Source organism: Scomber japonicus, chromosome 1, assembly GCF_027409825.1.
Source record: "Scomber japonicus isolate fScoJap1 chromosome 1, fScoJap1.pri, whole genome shotgun sequence".
Classification (NCBI taxonomy): domain Eukaryota; kingdom Metazoa; phylum Chordata; class Actinopteri; order Scombriformes; family Scombridae; genus Scomber; species Scomber japonicus.
This window is the reverse complement of record NC_070578.1, coordinates 21422983-21443488: the sequence shown is the minus strand read 5'-3', so window position 1 is coordinate 21443488 and position 20506 is coordinate 21422983. Positions and strand designations below refer to the sequence as shown.

Below are 20506 nucleotides of genomic sequence, written 5' to 3'. Positions count from 1 at the left end.
GCTAAGATAGAAACCCCAAGGGAATAAATGTGAGACACACAATGAGTTCACAGGTAGTAAAACCAACATGTGTGATAACATCTACATGTGTGATTCTGTGCTGCTTTCGAATCTCAGTCTCCTCTGCTGTCACAGTGTAGCTATACAGATTTATTTCATTTCACATAGAAAATGCAGCTGAACAGACCCTTAGTCATGTCCAAGATGATTGTTTACAGGCCAGCCATCATTGCAGGCTCCCCAGTAATGCTCATCCAGCCCAGTCTGAGGACTGCGTCTTCCATTAACTACAGGGCTGCACGTTGTGCAGCACGCCAGAAAATGGGACTGCTGCTCAGCGGGGCGTGACATCACGTCACCGCTTTTTAGAGATGACAAAGACAAAACTGCTCATCTGCCACAAAACTACTCGTCTGCCAGGCAGCTCCTCTTTAAACAGAGTTATTAGGTGACGTGAGAGTGGGATGATGGTCACAGACTGACAGAAGAATTGAAGAGGGGCTGAAAAACAATAATAGTTTAGATAATATTAAAGATACTTGTTTTAAGTGATTTGCATAGTTGTGAACAACACTATGACTATTAAACACTATGAAGAAATGTGACAGAGAAAGAAGACCAGGAGAGAAGATATAGAAAGGAGAGAAGCTCTATTGAAAAATAGCTATGTGAGAGGAGAATAATACTTTATACTGTAACATGAACAGAAGTTTTGTGATTTTTGCAGTTCCTTCAAATGCTCAAAGATGGACACCACATCCATTGATCATTCAGTCAATACACATCGATTCAATCATGTGTATATGGATTCTGATCATTTCTAGAGCTTAACAATCATGGATGCAAGTTAACAATTGAACTTATCACTTTTATGAGTCTTTTTAAAAATAAATACACTTTCATGTGTCTATTTAGCATCATGTTAACATTATAAGACAGCTCAAAGACAGGTAATCTCACTGATAAGGCCATAGTCTCAGATATATCTGGTGCATTAATGTAGCACTTGATTGATAGCTCCAGTCCTCTTTAACCCCTAAAACTCTAAGATGCTGCAGTAGTTCGACCTTCTCTGTCGAGCTTCTGAATTGTTTTAAACTGTCAGGATGTCTATGTTCTGGTGCGATAGTTACTGAATAGTGAGTAGCACAATACATATTATTCCCTAATCACATTAATTAACCACAAACTCAGTTTTTGCAAATACATCTGTGTTGTAGTTAGGACTATGCTTTTAATACAGTATGTGTGTAAACAATTTATTCATGACATAAATCATTATTGAGAAAGGACGTACTGACATAAGATGCTTGTATATCTCTGGTAACTTTCTAGCCAATGTCAGCAATAGAGGACTATTGCAAAGTAGTATTATCAAAACATTCTGTTTCTATTTCTACACATTTAAAAGTATGTATACCAGTTGCTAATTAGATGTAAATATTTATGTGACATAATTAGTTTGAACACATACAAAAATGAATCTACAGGAGTGTATTTGACATATTCTGACTTTCAAATTCGTATATGCTGCTCTAGCACTGTAATGTAATGTATCTCTGACCCTTATTCAGTATGCAGTCTAATCCTGCATGCTCATTTTGCAAGCACAAATGCACTTGCTGCGTCTCAAACGCACACTCTTACAATTTATGCAATGTAGCATAAACACTGGCCCAAATCCACCAAAAACCTTCATCAGTCATCATCCCCAGTCTCCATAGAAACCTTTCGTCTAAGTCTCTGCCTAAATAGAGTGCACTCATAGGCTACTCGAACCCAGTAATCCATACCACCATGGTAGAGAGAGATCTTGGACTTAGCATGAATCTGCAACTAATTGGATTTTCTTTTTTTTTCAGTTGGCTTTCTCCTTCCATGGCTAATTGTAGGCTGGCTCTGCCTCAGTGGAGGCTCTCAAAAAGGCTGTTCGGCTCCAGGAAGGAGCTGCGGCACAGAAGCCATGAATTAGAATATTAGAGCCAAAACAAGCTGAAACAATGACTTATTTGAAGAACAGCTATGAAGACCTGGCAGCATTGTCTGAAACGCATGCAGTATATAACAAATACAAAAATATGTTTGGATCATTTAACTCTAATCCACACTGACTCATGTAAGATTCAACTGATGTGAGTTGCCATAAATGAAAAAACTCAATAGAAGTGAACGCTAATAGAAGTAAAACATAAACTATGTGAATCAAGGTATGCTGTTCAATCAATGCCAGACACCACTGACAGTGTGCCTCTGTGGAGCCAATCAGCAGTACTTGGACAGAAGGCAACTGTGGTCCTAACACCTAATCCCTGATTTAAGGACAAGCCCAGAGGGACAAACAAACATAATGTGCAGTAACACACCCGCTGTGTCTCTTGCTTACTTTTGATGCCTGCCGATGCCACCGCTGGTAGTCCGCGAGTGTGTCAAAGTTGACAAAGTATGTCTGGGCCTGTGATCCGGCTGAGCTGAACATCAGACAGTGTTGCCTGCGCTTCACCTCCTCCACCTCAATACAAAAACAACACACAGATAAGGTAAGGAGGAACACTGGGAGAGAAAACACAAATGGCAAATAGTATTTATCATTACTATTTATTGTAATGATGAGGGTAAAATCATTTTCAGTCATCTTAAAGTTTTACATCAATCAGCATGTCAGTATTTATTTTGTGATGATGTATTATCTTTGATATACAGCTTGTTGAATATTTGAAAAGTTTGCATATAGTTATGTATAAAAGGAATCTGCACCTTCTTGTGTTTTTTTTAAATCAGACATCTTATTTTATTGGTTCTCTGACAAAGTAGTTAGTTGCTAAATGCATTAAATGCATGAGGTGCATTGCATTAGATGACACACTATCCATCTACAGTCATCTTTTTAACTGATAGCACTGCACTCAGTTCCATCCAGACCTCCAGCCCAGCTGTGTTGTTGTAGAGTATCTACTCTAAGCCTGGAGTGTAGCTCTTCCCTGGGGAAAGAAGAAACCCCTTCAGGTTGTCTGACCTACAAACTCTAATCTCTCACCTTTCCCCCCACCAGAGGCAGGATGTGCATCTTCCCAGTCAGGCTATCTTTGACAGAGGCCACAATTAGACAGGTGCCGCATAGAATGACCTGCCGCTCAGCCCACTTGTGCAGCTGTGTCTTGCCCTTCCTGACGCTGAATACGCCTGTCAGCAGGGTCCGCTCCTGCTGGTCTGCGTTCACTGGACGCTCTGGAGGAAAAAGGCCACACATAGAGGTTATTGTAGATCTAGAGACATCTATCTAATGCACAGACAGCCCCACCCCTCGTATAATAAACACATTCAACTAATTAATAGCAAATGTTCTGCAGTCATACATAGGACAGAGGCTTCCAGAAAATGAAGTCACATAGATAGTCACAGGTCAGTGTGATATCACCTATAGATTAGTCAGCTCCTTAGCTCATTGTTTCTAGGAACTGATCTTACATCAGCACTTAGGATGGACACAGCACTGCTATCTCATACTCTGTACATATGGATGAATCTGACTGCACAACAATATATTTGATCAGACATGGAGGGGATGTTAGTTTCTCTATTTGACCGATCAAATTAAAACCATAGCAGCTCATTTGTTTAGTTGCACAAAAAGTGCAGACTTGGGTTCATGTTTGATTATATTAAATGTAACTTATTAATATATGTCCCACTTCATCTCAGTATGCCAATACCAGTAGTAACAGTCAGATTGGGACGGGTCAGGTTTTGAAGATGTGATTATGGCCGGGTTCATGTATTAGCTTTTTCCCACTGCAGAACTCTAACCTACGGTGTCTCAACTGATCCTTGAAATGAAAGATTCAGGCTTTCTCATCATAAGATCACAAATAATCACTCCTCATATGTGATTGTGAAATCAACATGCTAGTCAACACATTAAAGCAAAGGTGAACAGCAGGTAAAGGATCAAGGTGTCCTGTGAATGTATATGATACTCATATTCATATTGATGAATCAGTCACATTAAACTTAACTGTTTTTCAATTAATAATAACCAACTTGCACAGCAGGCAGCCTTAGCTGGTCAGTGCTGAAGGACACATCACCGAACCATCGCTTTAAAGTACACATTCAGGGTAATGGCAGGTCAAAGAAGCACAGAGGAGACACAGCCTGAGCCTCTTGTCCTTTGTTGTTAAATTTCCTCCAACCAACATATGCTGCCTCACACTCAGAGGTTCTCACTGGTGATCTGCTTTCAATCTCCCTCTTTTGTCTGACTCACACTCTCTCTTTCCACCTTCCCTTTTACTTCACAGCCATCCAAATGAAATGAAAGCCTGCTCATGCTTTTCTTCACGAGGCAAACTGATAACGAACAAACCAAATGCACAACAAATTGACTGGCAGGCAGATCAATAGCAGTGCCCGTTCCTTGGGCGTCCCCTCAATCAGAGAGAAAATTAGAGACATAAACTCTCACAGTTTTACTGATGGACAACATGGACCTATCTAAAGGGGGAAAATGAAACCTCAATGCTCCTTTGCTACAAATATGTCCACAACACAAAGTATCAAAAATGGTCAAGTTCTGAAATTTGGCATTGCAGGTTGCACCAATCATACTCTTCTTTATATACATACATACACACACACACACACACACACACACACACACACACACACACACACACACACACACACACACATATATATATATATATATATATATACATATATATAAAACACACACACACACACACACACACACACACACACACACATATAAGATGCCATCATTTGGACACTATTTTATTTCTATAGCTACTTGTGCTGAGAGAACATTTAAATGCAAATGAGGATTTACTATCATGGACTGACTCTTAAATCCATGCATGAATCCACACACACACATCCCCTCTCCAAGTGATAAAGAGAGAGATTCAGCAAATGACATGCTGCACATCAAACACCAAAAACCTTTTAGTATTTCATTTGAGTCTTTGTAACAGTAGTTTTTGTCAACAGCCTCAAAGGTTTATGGAATACAGCTGACAGCCAAAGAGTACGTCAGAATAATCCAAACATAATATATTCATTAAAACAAGTAATTAAGCCAAACACCCGCCCACTGCAGCACACACATCAATACAGAGTCATGATCTTGCACCCACTTGATATGAATTGATACAGGTTGCTTTCACTGGCTTCACAGTACATCTCCAGAGGCAAACTCACTCCTCACCTTGCTGTTTCATGCTGTCAGTCCAACACCCGGGAATTAACATGGATATTATATAATATTTTTTACGTGTGCATGCATCAGTGAGTTGCACAGCTGGGATGCGACATTATGTCCATGTCACCTTATGTCAAAGGGGCTATGTTCTTAAGACCGGAACCTACAGGATGCTAAAGCTGGAGAAAGAATACTTAAAAAAATCTTCATACCAGAAGTGGTTTGGTTGGAAAATACTGTAGCCTTCCATTTGATCATAAAATCTATATTTCCCAGTTACAGTCTACTGGACCTCCACCATTCTTTATAATCATGCTACTTTTCTTGTAAACTTTATGTATGACACCGGTCATCTAAAAAAGACTGATGTGAGGCAGAACATGATTTTTTGTGTTTTTTCTGTGTGGCAATCAGCTTACAAGTACGGCACCACAGACTCACACAAGAGACATGGAGATCAAGAGCTATTATGAAAACATGAGAGTAAAATAATTAGTGGGTTTAAAAGGCAGTGATGAAACTGCAACAATAGTTCAGTCTGAGCCACAATGTCTGCTGAAGTGAAAACCTTAAAATGAAGTACCTACTTCAGTGTTTTACATCATCTCTGAAGACTACAGGTGATGGATAGTTGTTGTTGGATAGTAAGACAGACAAAGAGCTGTGCAGCAAAGTGTGCTCTCTTCTCCCTGGCACTAACAGGCACTAGCTTAAGTGATCTGCGGTTAGTTTGCTGCTCTACTCATTGTGAAGTGTAGACATGTGTCATAGACTGCACAGCTTATCAATGACAGTCCTATTATAGTCAATGCAATAGTTATATAATCAATAGGTTAAATAATACTTTGATCAGATATATATTAAATAATACTTTGATCAGATTTGGTGAGAAATAAGCACACAGTCTACATTCTCCGTATGATTGTGCAGTCACAACAATGCAACATGCTGCATTTTGTACTTTCTTATCAATATAACCACCCATCATCGGCCTATTTACGCAATACGAAACTAGTCTTAGCCATAAAGAGCCAACTTCTCTAAAACAAACACACATGCTGTCCCTCAAGGTCTATGGGGTTATTAGTTGCTAGGGAAACAGGTTTGTTCGCGAAATCAAAGTCCAATCTGAGCTGGTAAACATCCCTACTGTCTCAACAACCACCACTGGCTGCTCCGTGGAAAGCCGGCAAGATCAATCCCATCTCACCAAAGACAAATAGTGTTGACCATTTCCAGTGGCTCTAGAGGGGTTTAGTGACATGGCCGTAGATGTTGTGTCACACTGGGTTTTTTGTTACAGGATGTTTTTGCCTCCACTAAACTAATCCTCAACCTGTGTTAAGCAACCTCCTCCGAGATGCTGCCAAAGTGCAAGGACGGGGTGACAAGTGACAGATCAGAGTCGACTGTGTGTCTTCTTATCTCTCCTCTGTTCATCTCAAGTGCGACTGCGGCCTTCACCCGCCAGCAGACTCGCTGACATCTCACTTCACATGGCATGCCAGATGAGCAACGAGGCCGCAGCAGGTCAAATTCTGCTCCCGTAGAGAGAGGTGACAGAGATGGAAGGAGGACAGGGGAACTGAGAGGCATATGAAAATGTATGAGATAGGTCTGTCTTCATATCTGAAATTGACAGTATTAATATATTAAACATTTGAAATGTAGCTACAAAAATGTGTTGATTATTCAATAAGCTAAACAACAGAAAATAATTCTGCAACTATTTGATAATCAAGTAATTGTTCAAATGAAAATTCAAAAGTTTTGAGAATGAGCTGTTTTTCTTTGTCTAAAAAGATTGCATTAAACTGAATACTTTCCAGTTTGGGATCATTTATCAGACTAAACAAGACATTTGGAGCTCTAGGAAATTGTCTTGAAAATGTTTCACTGTTTTCAACCTCTTCATTTAGTTATGTGCTCATTTTCTCTTTTGTGTTAGATAGTTTTAGTCTGTAACTCCTCATCTTGATTTGGAGGTCATTTATGTTGTTTTAATCACTTATTATTTTAAGGAAACTGTTGAGCAGTTATTTGGACACAATACTCTCTGTATCACAGGTCTCTTCTGTTTTGCTCAAGATTGCATAGATTGCGTTAGCATGCAGTAGGGGGTCAGAGGAGGCGGAAACACAGTCTGATTTCACTCAGAACAGCAAGCTCTTTTTTGGCAGCAAATTCAAATTCAGCCCACCACTCAGATGCCTCCTCTCGGTGGCCTGTTATATAAAAAAATAAAAAACCTCTTCTTTAAACTCTGAGCATGGAATTCAGTTCTGATATCAAATATAGCAGAACTTGCAGACAGATGGAAAGTGCACAGCTGAAGACAGATTACATTAAAACAGACCAATAACAGACACCGTTAACATTTTCTCTCAAATGGTAAGCCATCTTATTTGAAAAATGACCATGAATCTAGAATGAGAGACAGTCTGCAGGTTTAAAATGAGAAAGAGGAAATCCTCTGGAGTAGAGCTCCATCACAGAAACAGCACATTATGAGGAGCTGGCAGGAAACCACCAAGAGTCCGCTCTGCAGAGCTCTCTTGCTCGAGGCAATTCTGTGGGTACGATGATTTGAATAGAAAATTCATTTTTCTTTCAAATCTCAGTCAGACTACTTCTCTACTTTTGGTCATTGTAAACCTGTTTTTCTTCCCTGTAGACCATGAAATGAAAGAGAAACCTCATGCTTGGTTATTTACTGTGATTCTATGCTTTCTGCCCCTTCAGGACATGATAATTACAACTTGGTAATAAATCACTGGGCCTCAGAGTTTCAGGCATTGGTTCCATCTATGCCATCACAGACATTCAACCTCTTCATTTAGGTTTAATTTCCACTGGTAAATTGGCACCAGCCAAATCAATAACTTATTAGGTAAGTTCACACTCCTCACAGATGACTTATTTCCTTCTGCTCTGAAACTGGCAGTAGGCCTGACATGAACTGTGTGCAGCAGCTTTAGGTCTCAAAGCTCCAAGATGTAAGACGGAGATCACCCAGGCAGAGGTGGAACAGGGCCCAGTGGAAAAGTGCCAGAGATTACAGCACGCCTTATCTGTGCAACAGCTGCATGGGCCGACCCAGAGAACCACTGGCCCTCAGGCCTCTGAGCTGTTTTCACTTGGAGCATTTTTATTAAGTCAGCATTTAGAAATGTGTACTCCCGTGCCCATGTTTGTTTTCATCTCATCTGTATACCACAGCAGGAGTGTGTGTGGGAGGTGGGAGGGTGGAGAAGGTTCAAGATGAGTTTCCTGAACAAATAAGAGGATGCTGAAAATCTCCTCCAGTCATATAAAATACACTCTGCTTTCATTAATCATTTGTTTTTCCACCAAAAAAGCTCAATTACTTATTCACATTAATATCTTTAAAATTACTTCTCCCTTAACTCTTTTTCCTTCTTTAAAAAATCCATGATCTATAAAGATGTAAATATTTTCATCTCAAAAGTTAAACTCTCCCTTCACTGAAAAGTATATCTTCAGTGTATGTACACTGGAGGTTTCAAGTTTCCACATTACACTTGTGTAAGTTGAATATTGGACCTAACATGACCTGCCAGATGGTTTGTTACACAGACCCATCTGAGAAACTGTCCTTGGAAACTGTTTGGAAAAGGAGCTCTAAGAAAATACTTGGCAGGTGATTGGATGAACCATCTTTTTATCACTGTCTTACCTGCAAGGCCACTGGATTTGCAAGATCGCAAGATTACGAGATCAAGACATCATGAAAGAATCCTCACAATACACTGATTGATCTGAACCACCGGTGATTCAGACACAAGCACATAACTTGAAGCCTGACAAGCCTGCGTGATATTGCAAATGGAGCTGCCTTGCAAAATAATATTGGACCACAATTGGCTCCAGACTAGTTGTGATGACACAAATCATGTTCCTAGGAACACGTCTTATCTAACTCATTTGGATTTACTTTATTGACACTTTCAAGTTTCCAAAACACAGGTCGGGAACCACTGATGTCAGCCTATTAAACTCACACATACGATGCACTACATCAGCCACTGTAGTCTTTATTGGTGGGCCACAGTTCCCCTCATCTGCGTAGTCAGATCATTACCCCTGACAACAGCTGTTAGACAAGCAACCACCTGGGAGAGGGATCTCAGAATAAAGCTGTTGTTGTGTGTTTAAACAATACATCACAGCCCACCCACATCAACATGGTGGGTGGAAATGAAACACCAGGGTTACCTTGTGCCAGCCAAAAAACGAAGTATACTGATGAGACTGTACGGCTGGAGGGGTAAGCACAATGGGATAATTCAACACAGCAACAATAACATGCAAACTACACTACAAGTTACTTCTTACTCACTTGCAAATTCTACAGGCAGTAAACGGCCAAATGAAGTTGTCCTCTTGACCTCAGTTGAATATCATAGTGCCAGAGTACCAGTGAAGCTTGGTCCCTGGTCCTCTTTTCCCATGAGCTGACAAAAGGAGGCAGGAAGTCTCCCAGGGGCCCAGCCTAGAGTCTAGCCAATGCGGCCTGACTACAGATAGCAGCCAAGACCCAGCCAGTTCTCATGTTGGCAAGGGGCAAACAACGGCTAATCTACCACTGGACCCAAGGACTAAGAATAAGACTGAGGCCACAGTGAGCTTGAGATTTGATGACTAAACAAACAAACATAAATTTTATTACCAATGCGGTATAAAAAGAAAGTTGTATTTATTCTTTAGATGCTATCAAAAGCCATGATAACATATTCCACGATAAAGGCTGCTCATAACCCCAAATTTGATGACTGACAGATTTGAAGTATGTATGAGAGATAAAGCAGGTCATCATAGTATCTTATAGTACACAGTTATATCATATTGGTCATATTTGAGCATAATCTTGTTGTTTCAGATGATAGACAAAGTCATTATATCTGTTCCTAAATCTTTTCACTATCAGAATAGTTTCCTTGCATGTCCCTGCTGGTCGAACTGAAAATAATATTTTTATTCAGTGTGGCAGCACTGCACTTCAGTGTAGGGAGGAGTGTGTGCTCTGTGTGGGAGGAATGACATGTAAGCCCTTTAGACGCTGCGGTTTGCTCAGTCTTCCTCTTTCTCTGGCACCGCAGCAAGTGCGCAGTTATAACCCCAAATGCAAGGAGTTCCACTGACTCAGCAGGAACAGCAGTCAGTCCATTAAGTAGAAAAGCATTACAGAACAACATCACCCTTAATGGCAAATTCCTTTATTGCTAGATAGTATCATTTGACCTGCAGAAAACAAGAACTAGAGATGTTTCTGTGTTTATCTGAGTTGTATTTAGATTCACGCAGGGATACACATTTGTCTCTATAGAGTCAGGGTGTGAAATAAACACACATTGCTTCTGCTGCTGCATTAATATATCACACTGACACAGGAACACTTAGTCACTCCTGTCCTGTGGTCAAGGGACCATGTTGACAGCAGCAGGTGAAAGGCAACCCTCACAGGGATGAAGGAACACCACAGGAAGAAGGATGGTGGGTCACTCATCATGACTGGTGTGTGTTTGTGGCACCCCCAGCTATCTTGAATGCTAGACACAGCTTCAGAAAGGCATTGCGTTCAGGGAGCCTTGGACAACTACTGCATTTACTTTCTCCAGAGGGAAATCCTTGCTGAAGAATGCCCACTTTCATGCACACACAGAGACCTTCTTCAGAGGAAGACACTGGGGCCCCAACCAGATCCCAAGGATCAGCAGCAGATAGTGAAGAATGGGGATGATGGCCTCTGTAGGTCAGTACTCACCAGTGTAGAAGCGGATCAAGCAGCTGAGGTCTGAGTTGGCTGCCTCTTGCTGTACTCGTACAGGGTCTGCATAGCCCATAGCTGCCAGATAGTCATAAACCATATGGAGAGGTCGTTCAGTGGGGTCCAGCCTCCTGCAGGAGAGAAGTAAAGGCGAGGTGGTGGGAATGTGTATCATCAATTTCTTTCAATCTCTATAAAGAGTGACACATACACAGACATTACAAAAAACCTCAAGTATTATACTAAATGAGTTGATCAGAAAAAAAATATGCAGTTAGACTTCAACTACACTCACTTGCATTACAATTGAACTACAAGAAGATAAAACATTCTGATGAAAAACTTTCACCTGTCTCTGCCAAATTACCCTGACCAACCAAAAGTCACATGCAAAGCAACAGGAAACTAGACCCCCCACCAGCTTTCCACCCACACATCACAAAAATATTACAAACAATGCAAAAGCCCTGCTAGCAAAGGTCTGATGGGTGCTTCATCTTTTTTGGTGTGTTTTGGAATTTTGTTTAAAGAAATAAAATGCTCTGAGATGTTTGACAACAGAATGGATCTATTACAGCCAAAAAATGACCAAGCGAAATTGTGGAAAATGCACTTGCACCGCCAAAACATCTTTTCTGTGCTTCCGTGCCTCCACTGCTTTGGGTCAGATCATAGGAAAATACTACACAAGTTTTAACCTCACAGACAAACTGAAATTGCTAACTATGATAAAAGTTGCGGACTTATCACCCTGCATACTATATCAGTTTTCTTGATAAAACCCAAATAAATGTGCTAACGTGAATAAAATGTATAGTTAAGGCCAATCTTTCCAATTTCCAACTGTGGATGTGACTTAGGAAAAATCATCTTACCTCAGTTATAATAATATAATAATGTCTCTAAGAACTCTTCACACTGATATGTAGCAGGACGAATACCAACCCTGAAATCTGGTACCCCAAGCCAGATACAATAGGCCTTTACTTTTAACACCATCATGCCGCACGAAGGACAGCAAATCAAATGAAACACTTTTGTTTAATATAATAACCGTTATGAGGATTATGGGTTTTTTTTGTAATTTGTATTCTGCAATACACATCTGCTATTTAGAAATGAGGCAAATACAGTGTTATACCACGAAGACAATCAATTGATGTTAGTAGTGATTAGTTTTTTATTCTTATTTAATTGTAAAACGGGATTAATCAGCTGCCTTTTTACAAATATATCAGTATCAGTATGACTGACAACTACGTATATTAAATTATTAAAAATTAAAGAACATTTATGGTAAATAAAATATTTCAAAACATCACTGTCCCGATACAACAGCTGAAGGCCACCGTCCCCCTGTGAGCATGTGTGATTTGCAGGATCATGTCATTTGATTTCACACAGCTGTGGCCTAAACACCTCAATGTGGGATTAAGGCAGCTTCCACCCAGCAGCAAAGGGGGTGACTGACCGTGCCTGTTAAGTCATTCATACTGATGCTAACATTCAGCACAGATATGCCTCATTTATTCACAAATCCGCTAACCTTGGGCAATGCTGCAAGAAGCTGTTAAATATATGTCCAAAGGCAGGTAATGCGTTCTTTTGTACTTGGGGTGGAAGATAAATTATGCAGCAAAAAATGGAAATGTGTCTCTGGATTAGTACATGTTACACAGATAGGTGGTGTGTACAGGAACCTCTAAAAACAATGGTGCACCAACACAGGTGTCTCCACTTATTTGAGTTGAATAGACTTTTCTGGATGGTGTGGCCATGCACAGATGGTAATTGACTGATAGTTTCCTCACACCTTTATCATTATTAGTTCGTGCTGGTGATTCCCAGCATGGTTTCACTGAACACAGACACTGAAAGGTTTAATAAAAAAATATTTAAATTGTGTGTTTTAATTTTATTGGTGCATATTTCAAATATTATATGTTTTCAGGAGATGTAATGGCTCAATGATTATAGATCATGTAGCAACATAGAGGCCAAGTGCTGGGAGCAGAAGGTTGTAAACCTATTCATTATTTGTTATCCTTGTACTGTCTTGGAGGATACCTTCAGTGAAAATCAATATTCAGACCATAACTAAGCTTACAATTTATGAAACAAATCACAATATTTGTGGGTAGACATGTTTTTCTACTTCGCTACTTCTACTGTAGTAATGCCAATTGTGTGCTAAATCTGAGCATAATGTTAATTGATACTAATCTTGAAGCTTTATAGTTTTTTGCTTTGCGACATAGCAGTATAATATGTTCATGTCTTGTAGTTATTGCAAATTAAAGCTTTGAAAACAAGGAAAATGTGAGATAATGTTACCTAAATCATCCTCCATCACCTGTTTATTGTTGCAGAGTTTCACAATTCCTAATCTGTTCCAATCTTTCCCCTCATCCAACAATCCTGTTACACCCAGCCTCTACCCTTCACCTTTTGAGCCCACAGGATACTGCTCCTGTGTCACTTTTTTGGACAGAATTTGGGATCATTCACCTGTAAATTTTCCTTCCATACCTGACTGCAGCTTAGCATTGACACCTGGTTGAGGTTGCATCTGATATTTTCAATCATAGCAGTATTCATAAATTGCTATTGGTGTGGTCCCTTGCCTTGCAGATTGTAGACACAAGCAAATGAGATGAGATTTCTCTGCAGTGTGCCTGGCCTCACTTTACATGTTGGAGTGAGGACCTCAGTGATTTGGGAGGCCGATAGTATTAAGCTGCTATTCCTCTGAGAGGAGCTAGCTGACTTGTCTGGTAGCCTCCCTTTGGACGTGTTCTGGGCATTACCAACTGGGAGGAAAGCCATGGACAGACTCAGGACACGTTGGAGGGATTACAAATCCCATCTGTCCTGGGAGCACTTGGGGATCCCCCAGGAAGAGCCCGTCGGTGGGAAAAAGAATACTGGACCACTTTGCTCACTCAGTTGGCACTGTGATCCTGAAAGAATGGATGTACTCCATCAAGTCCATTGCATCAGTAAATGTATCTTAAAAGGGAGTTTATCTGACTAAAAATGCAGAAAAGAATACAGACATCTTCCTTTAAGCAGCACATTACTACAGGCTATAAAAAGAAACCGGAAAAAAGCTCACATCTCTTCCTTCATGTCCTTACTTACTGCTCCCTCCTCAGTGCTTCTCTCACTACTATCAACAGCTTTGTATGCCTCAGATGGTTCTTGCTACTGTACATACATGTATTATTAATCAAATCAATGTTTATCTAAATTGATTAACATGAAAGTGAGAAAATTATAGGCTTGGGTGACTCTTTAAGGTCAAACATAAATGGAGTCCCAGCTCATGTTTTTTCCATGAACATATGCACTTTTATAATTTAATTTATGTTAACCTTGACTTCACTGCATGTGCTGTCTGTAGGAACTGAATTTTCCTTTGTATAAATAGAAATCAGAGTTTCCTGAAGTTGGTAATACTCTGTTTTCTGATGAAGTCTTTATTATTCGATTTAAATCTGCCCAGTCATACTGGCTGGCAGACTGCAATTTAAGTGCTGTACACAGCCTTTCCACAGGCTTACCAAAATCCTTTCATTTTTACCAGTATAATTATTCTGCAATGCCTACAGCTCAACATCAGCATAAATATAACCAGGTTGGTTTATACACTTAGTTAGTTGATCACCAGCCTATAAAGCGACAACAACTTCCAGTCATGTTTCCAACACAATACATGATATCAATGGAATGATCTTTGTGCCATTAACATTCACCTATACACCCATTAATTATGCTCCATTATAAACCCAACAACTGGCATTTCTCCTAGTTCCCCACATCATTTTCAGATTCTAATATCATCATGGAAACATTGAACAGACAGTAAGCCATAAGCCCCTGCACTTTAAGCTACAGCTGATTACTTATCTTATATTTCCTATGTGAGGATATTTCTGATATCCTCACATAGACTTCCCAGGAAAGCAGAAAAGGAACAGCCCAGATTCCTTTCTAGTCATGGATCAGCAAGCCAGCATTTTATTTAGCATTTTACTTTTACAGATAATCAAGGGGTCATTTGCTATTTCTGTCTATGTACAGTATTTCTTGTGGATCTGAGAAAGGCCTACAGTTGTGCTCCCTGAGTGTGTGGGTGAAGTGCTGTGGGATTGAGGGATGTTGGGTTAAGTGCAGCAGGTCCTCACTGCTGTGTTTGCCTTCTTTGCATTAAGTCCAGCTTGTTCAAGGTGACATTCTGTTTGCAGTTTTCGTGGGCAGAATATCAAGTAAAAGCAAAGGCCTGGTCTAGTTTTGTGAAATGAGATAAATAAGTATAATGCTTAAAATACTTTAAATTTGAATATGTTAGTTAGTGTTAGTGTACTGTTGTGAGTCTGATGGAAGAGATGTTCTTTCATTTTACCCTACAGCTGTCTAAACAAGCTGCGAAAGGGCTCACATTTCGTGTGCACTATGCACGTGGAACTGCAATCCAAAGCATCTTTATGCTTTATATATCTTTTTTATTTCTTTCACTTATTGCCACGTCCATGTACGGTAACTGCATGATTATGGACTGGGCTGTGAGGTGTAAGATGCTTCTGAGTATAAAACAATCCTGAGATTGACTGGATCAAGTAGAGAGAGTGATGCAGGGCTACAGCTGTTGGATGTTGGGAACTTATAAAGTATAAGTACGTATTTACCTGACTAGGTCTCCATGCAGCTGAACATAGAGTCCCTGTCCATCCCTCTGGGCACACAGCTCTTCAACTGTGGTGCTCGTAGAGCAGAGCACCAACTGCAAGTCTGTCTGAGGGGTAGAAGAAGCCTGGGGGCCAGAGGCAGGTAACTGGGGGTCTACCGTTCCCCCATACAGACACACACAGCCCCGCTGGGTGTCCCCCTTGAGCCAGTCCCGCTCTCGTGATCCAAATCTGGTCTTTCTTGTCACGCAGCCACGACTCCCATTTCGCTTCATGTTGCGCTATGGATACAGAGAGAGTCATTCAAACACACACACTGACATCAGAGATAGAGATCAGGATGTCTAATAGCCTAAGGATGCTCCCAAAGGTGCTGTGGGCTTACTTCAACACATCTGTTATTTCAATTAGGGCTGTGACTAATAATTATTTATTAACAAACGCTATTTTCTTTATTAGCAGAGAAATAATTTATTCTATAAAGTGTTAAAAAATACAGGGGAAAAAATCCATGTCAGTTTCTGAGAGTCCAAGATGACAGTTGGAAATGCCTTGTCTTGTCCGATAACAACAGCACTGACTGGAATGTATGAACAATCCTGTGAAGAAAAGGCCTTTTTTATTCTGGTATCAGTCTCACTGAGGATGGACTCTGTACCTGCATTACTGATAGCAACTAGTATATCACATTGTGGCTCACCGTTGCCCTAATCGTGGTGAAGTTAGCCGGATGTGCATTAGCCTAATGTTTTCCCCTGAAAGTTACGGGATGCTAGACTGTTTAACTTGGGCTGACTGATGTCACACTAAAATGATAAAATGTCAGTAACATCAGCTGCTCAAAGACCACAGATCACAAAAATGTTCTGTATTCTAACTCGGTAAGTAGGCTGGAGTTTGTCAAGGATGCTCCTTGACCTCACTTCTACACAGAAAATGTTTGGACAGGATATCAAGATACAAGTATGAAGACGAGGTTGGAGATTAAAAGGTGACATCACTGTTTGCAAATCATGATGTCATCTTTGCCTCATTTGCTCACAATGTGACCTGGGTGATACAAGAGACCTGATGAAGGGACCTGGCACCAAAGAGATTTCTCCTTTTTCATATTCTCGCCTAAAAGTAGCAGGTCTGGCAGGTCTTAAATCTTGTTAGCATTAGCTTTTACACCTATGCCAGTAGCCTCATTACCAGTTGGAGTTATGATTCCACCCTCCAGAGGCTGCATAGCCTGTGCTCATCTCCACTGAGAGTTTTTTCAAAACTCCAACCACAAAGCATTGGACTTTTTCTGAGGAAATTTACTTCCCAAGTGGCTGTGCCTTGCTATCTTACCTACTTAGTACCTCCCCTCTTGGCAGGTGAATTGCTATCTTGTGCGGTTTTAGCTAGTGCATTTTATATTTGACTGACTGCTGTCTTTGAGGTGTTTTCGCCTCATTACATCAGCTATGTCGCCGCTTGGGAAACTTTAGCAGAGCATGTTTTTGTTTCGCTCCTTAGCTACTCACTTACTGTTGTTAATGGTAATTACATGCAATTACAGCTACCAGGTTGACCTGTGTGAATAGTGACACTACTGGAGTCTGGGTTTGTAGCAAGTGTTTTTCACGCTATTGCTACATCGCTAGCCTTACAGTCATGCTCTCCATTTGGAACTCATGCTTGGTCCTTCTAGAAGATGGCCTTGACACATGCCCATCGTGCCTTGGCATTGAACACCTGAGGCAGACAATGCTCGCATTAATTGTAGCTGCATGCAGTTAGAGAGGACAAGATAACCAGGGTGACACCTCCAGTGCTAAGAAGAGGTGGAAATGTGATGAACCATTGGCCGTGAAAGTGAAATTATGGCCGGCAGAAATTATGGAGGCAGGGCTGGAGTGCAGCGGAGAGGGAGGGGGGAGGGATCTGACAGTTGTACTTCTTCAAATTTGATGCTAAGTCCTCTCTCTCCTCAAAGTTACCAACTGCAGTTATAAGGCTCTTAGCAGCCTCTCGAGCTTTACCGGGTCCATTGTGGCAGGACTTTTTCTTCTTCAGGCCAGGGCACGTGAATTCTCCCTTAATTGGACAATTGGCTGATAGGTGCTCCATCCCAGGAGCAGGCAATCTGCCACACAACCACTCCTTTGACCCATTGTGAATTTTACAAAGAGCACTTTAGTTCCCAGTCAGTCATGTTCATTGGTGTTGCCATCGACTCAGTGTTTAATGAGGTCGTAGAAGGTGAACAACACCTGAAAGCATGTCCTTGTTCAGTCAGACAACATTTTATCACATGAACCACCAGGGGGGCACCAGATCCAGTCAGTCCCTGCAGGAGGTTCAGAGGCTCCATCAGTCCTTCAGAACACCCATCTGAGAGGTCTGTTGTTGCCAAGGACTGTTTGCATTGGAATTGAGATGGGTCTGGCCCAACCCCTCATTTCTTTCTAGTAGCCCTTCAGCTTTTCACATCAATCAGTTTACCAATTTCACAGTTTTTGCCCCAAAGCCAGGGGCAGAAGGACTGCTTCGTAATGCCATCCTTCTTTCTCCCATTCAGGCTCTGATATGGTTCTACAGGTGTGTTAACTGGGCTCTGTAAGTCTGATGTGCTGTTTGACTGGTATGGAGGGCATAGGAAGCGTTGTGCTTTGTCTAAACAGAGGCTCTTAAGCTGGGATGTCAATATCATGTCTTCAAGTACACATGGTTAGGGGCCTCCAGGTCCCCCTGGTGAAATGTCAGTCAACCAACCAAGACCACTTCTTGGTCTGCCTTGAAAGGTGTTCCACTAAGTGACATCTGTGCAGAAGCTGCTTGGGTTTCTTCCTGTACCTTTGCCCTCTTCTACACAGTGAATGTGGCTGTTGCCCACCCAGTGATGATGTCTGGTCCTTCAGTCTACAACTGAGGCTAAGTCAGTGGAGATTCTTTGTGACCTTGTTGGTATGGGTTCCTTTTCATACTTTACTTACAAACGTAACTAAGATGACCACCAGAGTTAATTGTCACTTGGAGTCTTGATGAGGAGATTCTGTAGGAGATGACTGCTGGGTGCCAGATTCCCTTATCAGGTTGCTTGTGTCACCCAAATGTGACTTTATTGCAATGCAAATCCAGGTATTTCATACCGTTTCTCATACCATCTCTAGCAGTCATCCAAAATTCATAGAACCTTAGTGACATTCGTAACTAATTTTATGTTCTTAGCATTTTTAACAAGAATTTAAAAAATGTTTTACAATAAATGTCTGTTGATAAATAGGCCTATAGTATAGAGCTTAATCAAATGAATAAACTAACTGAGTAATGCACACATTAAGTGAATAGCACATCTGTAATCCTGTATGAGTGGTATAAGTATAAGTGCGTGTGTAATGCCTAGTGAGCAGCTACCTCGGGGACTGTATGTCGTTACACATCATGTGTCTTGCCCTAAAATATCATAGAAAAACTGTTCAGCAGTGAGCTTTCATATCAAGATTAAAACAACCTACGGAGTGTGTATGTGTATGTTTGTGTGTGTTTGTGTGTGTGTATGTGTATGTGTATTGTGGATGTTAATTGGCTCTGGCACATTCCTCACTGGATGGGAATAATCCACAGATCAATCATCAACCTCATAATATTAATCATCGAATATCACAGGCGTTACATAATATTACAATTACATGCGTTTTTTTCATTCTCATGCACTTTGCCCTGTTTGAATCACCTACTGCGATGTAAGAAAAAAAAACCTTGGCATGTAACACAATATTAAGACATTTTCTGGCACTTTGTCCTGCATGAATCACCTACTGCATCACAAGAAAAACATCCCCTCGTTATGACCTGCCTTTAGCACTCGTATCCCCGTTGTAGCATGAGCTCCGGGACCACTGCGGCTGCCGCGACCTGCAGTCTGATTCAGCCCCGCTCGGTGGACCACCGTGTCCGGCTGCCTGTCTATGCAAGCCCCGTTATCTCCTTTCTTGATGCCCGTTTGGGTGTTAGTCGCCACGACCGCTGTATTATTATCCTCGTCCTCCATCGCCATGTATGCTCTCTATTAACAGCGACAAAAACCAAGAAGTACCGTCCTGGTACGCGACTGGGAAATTCCCACGGAGAGGTAAAAATTCCTCCTGTGTCGGTGCAGCGACGCCATATCTAGACTGAATGTGACTGCTGCCTGTCAGACAGGCCTGCAGGACAGCTGATCAATAAACATTAAATGGGCGGCTTCAATGTATTTATTATTCATCAGCCACTGAGGCTCATCTTTTGCCACTTGATGCATTTAAATACTAGAAAATCAAGAAACGTGTGGATTTAGGGCGTGTCTGTGTTTTTGTAGGTTTTGAATTTATAGGCCTACTTGTGTAAATGTTTTAATTTGAATCTTCCATGGTATCCGTGGTTGTACTAATATTATAACATTCAGTGCCTCCTTTCAATAAATCACCATTTTAAATGGTTTATCAGCTGTAACTAATGGTAGCATTAAAATTATTTACTTACTTCATGGATAAGCAATTAACTTTTTCACCAAGTTGTGAAAAATGATTTCCTCCAGCATGACTTGACTTGTTTTTATAGTCAACTTCACTGTTTGACCTTCTGGAAAGAGAGGTGAAGCATAACAGAAGAAAACTACATTTATTACGGACTTGTCATCATTTGCAGATGACAACCCCCTGACTCTTTATTGATGACTTTATTGGGGGGAAAAAAAGCATTTCATGGTAGCTATGGAAATTTGCCTATAAATGATTGTTGGTGGCTTATTAGAAAGTCAAAAACTCGTGGCACTTTATTTATGATTTCATGACAGGATTT

General features: G+C 40.8%; 1 protein-coding gene across 1 annotated transcript in view; it reads right to left on the bottom strand.

The window, feature by feature from the left end:
* The window catches only part of phlpp2 (PH domain and leucine rich repeat protein phosphatase 2), a 34316-nt gene extending 14492 nt beyond the window's left edge, over positions 1-19824 (bottom strand). Inside the window, exons 1-5 of the mRNA XM_053321332.1 lie at positions 19524-19824; positions 15695-15975; positions 11004-11137; positions 3035-3225; positions 2384-2509 (exon numbers count right to left, since the gene is read on the bottom strand). Coding sequence (XP_053177307.1) covers positions 2384-2509; positions 3035-3225; positions 11004-11137; positions 15695-15975; positions 19524-19724 — 933 coding nt within the window. The 5' untranslated portion in view covers positions 19725-19824. The remainder of the gene's footprint in view (positions 1-2383; positions 2510-3034; positions 3226-11003; positions 11138-15694; positions 15976-19523) is intronic.
* Between the last annotated feature and the right edge of the window lie 682 nt (positions 19825-20506).